Below are 1,416 nucleotides of genomic sequence, written 5' to 3'. Positions count from 1 at the left end.
GGGGGTGGGGGTGTAAATTAAAAAAAAAAGAAAACATTTTTACAAAAATTGAACAAAAAACTGCTCAAACAAGAATTGATATTAGCAATGGATATTGATTTATTAGAAAAATCAATTTGTACTGTAAATATCACAGATTTCACTGAAATGAGAAAAAGATTTCTAGCAGTTTAATCACAGTTAAGGTCAGTTTCATCAATCAAAACCACCCAGTGTTGCTGGCCTAAGCCAAGTGAAGCTAACCAATTAAATTATGCTCGTAGATGGGATGATTTCAGTGCTTGTTTTCTTCATGAAATCATCAAAAATAGCTCACAGTAAAAGCAAAACTAAAAAACTAAAAAAAGTTTGGAATTTTCTAAATTACAAGAACTAAATAGTCTCATTTCCTGTAAATCCACCATAACTTACTGTCTTTCCCCCCAAAATTGGAAGCCACATTAAGTAGCCACCAAGTAAAGCACCAGCATTCCAACAAGATCAAGAGCCCTTTAAATGTAAAGCACTTAATTCATTATTCTGCCCAAATTTTGGCAATTAAGAAATACATATGCACACAAAGCTTTGATATTAATACACATATTTGACAATTACTACCCGACCATTTTCACATCCAACTATTACGTAGAAGTAAAACAAAATGCACTCTTACTGCTGCCACTGAACAGCTCAAACTTTTAAAACTTTTTTTTTTTTGATGGTGCCCATAAAAACCCCAGGAAAAAGTGATTCTAAGACTATAATTTGCACTTGGGTGCTTTAAATCACATTCAAGCAGACAGAACATTAACAATGGTATGGTTTTTATTTTCTACAGTGGTTTTATTGACAAGCTTATTTTCTTGTAAAGTTTGAAAAGCTAACACTACCTGTCCACATAGAAGGGGAAACAAAACTTGGTCAAAGTCTGTAGAACTTCCTGTGGAGAGAAAAAGAGATAATTTATACATCTATTGGGACCAATAAATCTAATATTAACCACATCACACAATTTCACAACTTTGCCCTGAAGAAATAAGAGACAGATGAAGAAATATGGGCTTTATCAATTACATGGAAGGAGTACCAGGCAGTCAATCATGTGAAATAATAAACATGATCAAACTTCATTAAAAATGAAAAATTAATCAAGATTCACACATGGGCAGGCAGCAGGAGCCATCCAGCAATTCTCCAAAGAGTAGGAGGAGGTTGGGTTGTTGAGTGTTAACACCTCTCTAGGGACAATCTCTACCCTGACCATATGGATCATAGTGAATAACACCAAACCACATGGGTTTGGCCTGGCAGGACCACTTCTGCTGGCACAGCTTTTGACTGTTACCTAGGAACAGAGGTCTGGGGGATTAGAGAATACTTCCTAACATCAGCATGATAAATAACAAAAGATAAAGCCAATAGGTCTCATAGCAGGAA

General features: G+C 35.2%; 1 protein-coding gene across 3 annotated transcripts in view; it reads right to left on the bottom strand.

The window, feature by feature from the left end:
• DENND1A (DENN domain containing 1A) overlaps positions 1–1,416 on the bottom strand; it is a 211,402-nt gene that overhangs the window by 157,177 nt on the left and 52,809 nt on the right. For all 3 annotated transcript variants that reach the window (XM_035888591.1, XM_009648821.2, XM_035888592.1), the window contains one exon: positions 870–919. In XM_035888591.1, the coding sequence (XP_035744484.1) occupies positions 870–919 (50 nt within the window). The remainder of the gene's footprint in view (positions 1–869; positions 920–1,416) is intronic.

Source organism: Egretta garzetta, unplaced genomic scaffold (genome assembly GCF_000687185.1).
Source record: "Egretta garzetta isolate BGI_Z169 unplaced genomic scaffold, ASM68718v1 scaffold211, whole genome shotgun sequence".
Classification (NCBI taxonomy): domain Eukaryota; kingdom Metazoa; phylum Chordata; class Aves; order Pelecaniformes; family Ardeidae; genus Egretta; species Egretta garzetta.
This window is presented reverse-complemented; position numbering and strand designations above follow the sequence as displayed.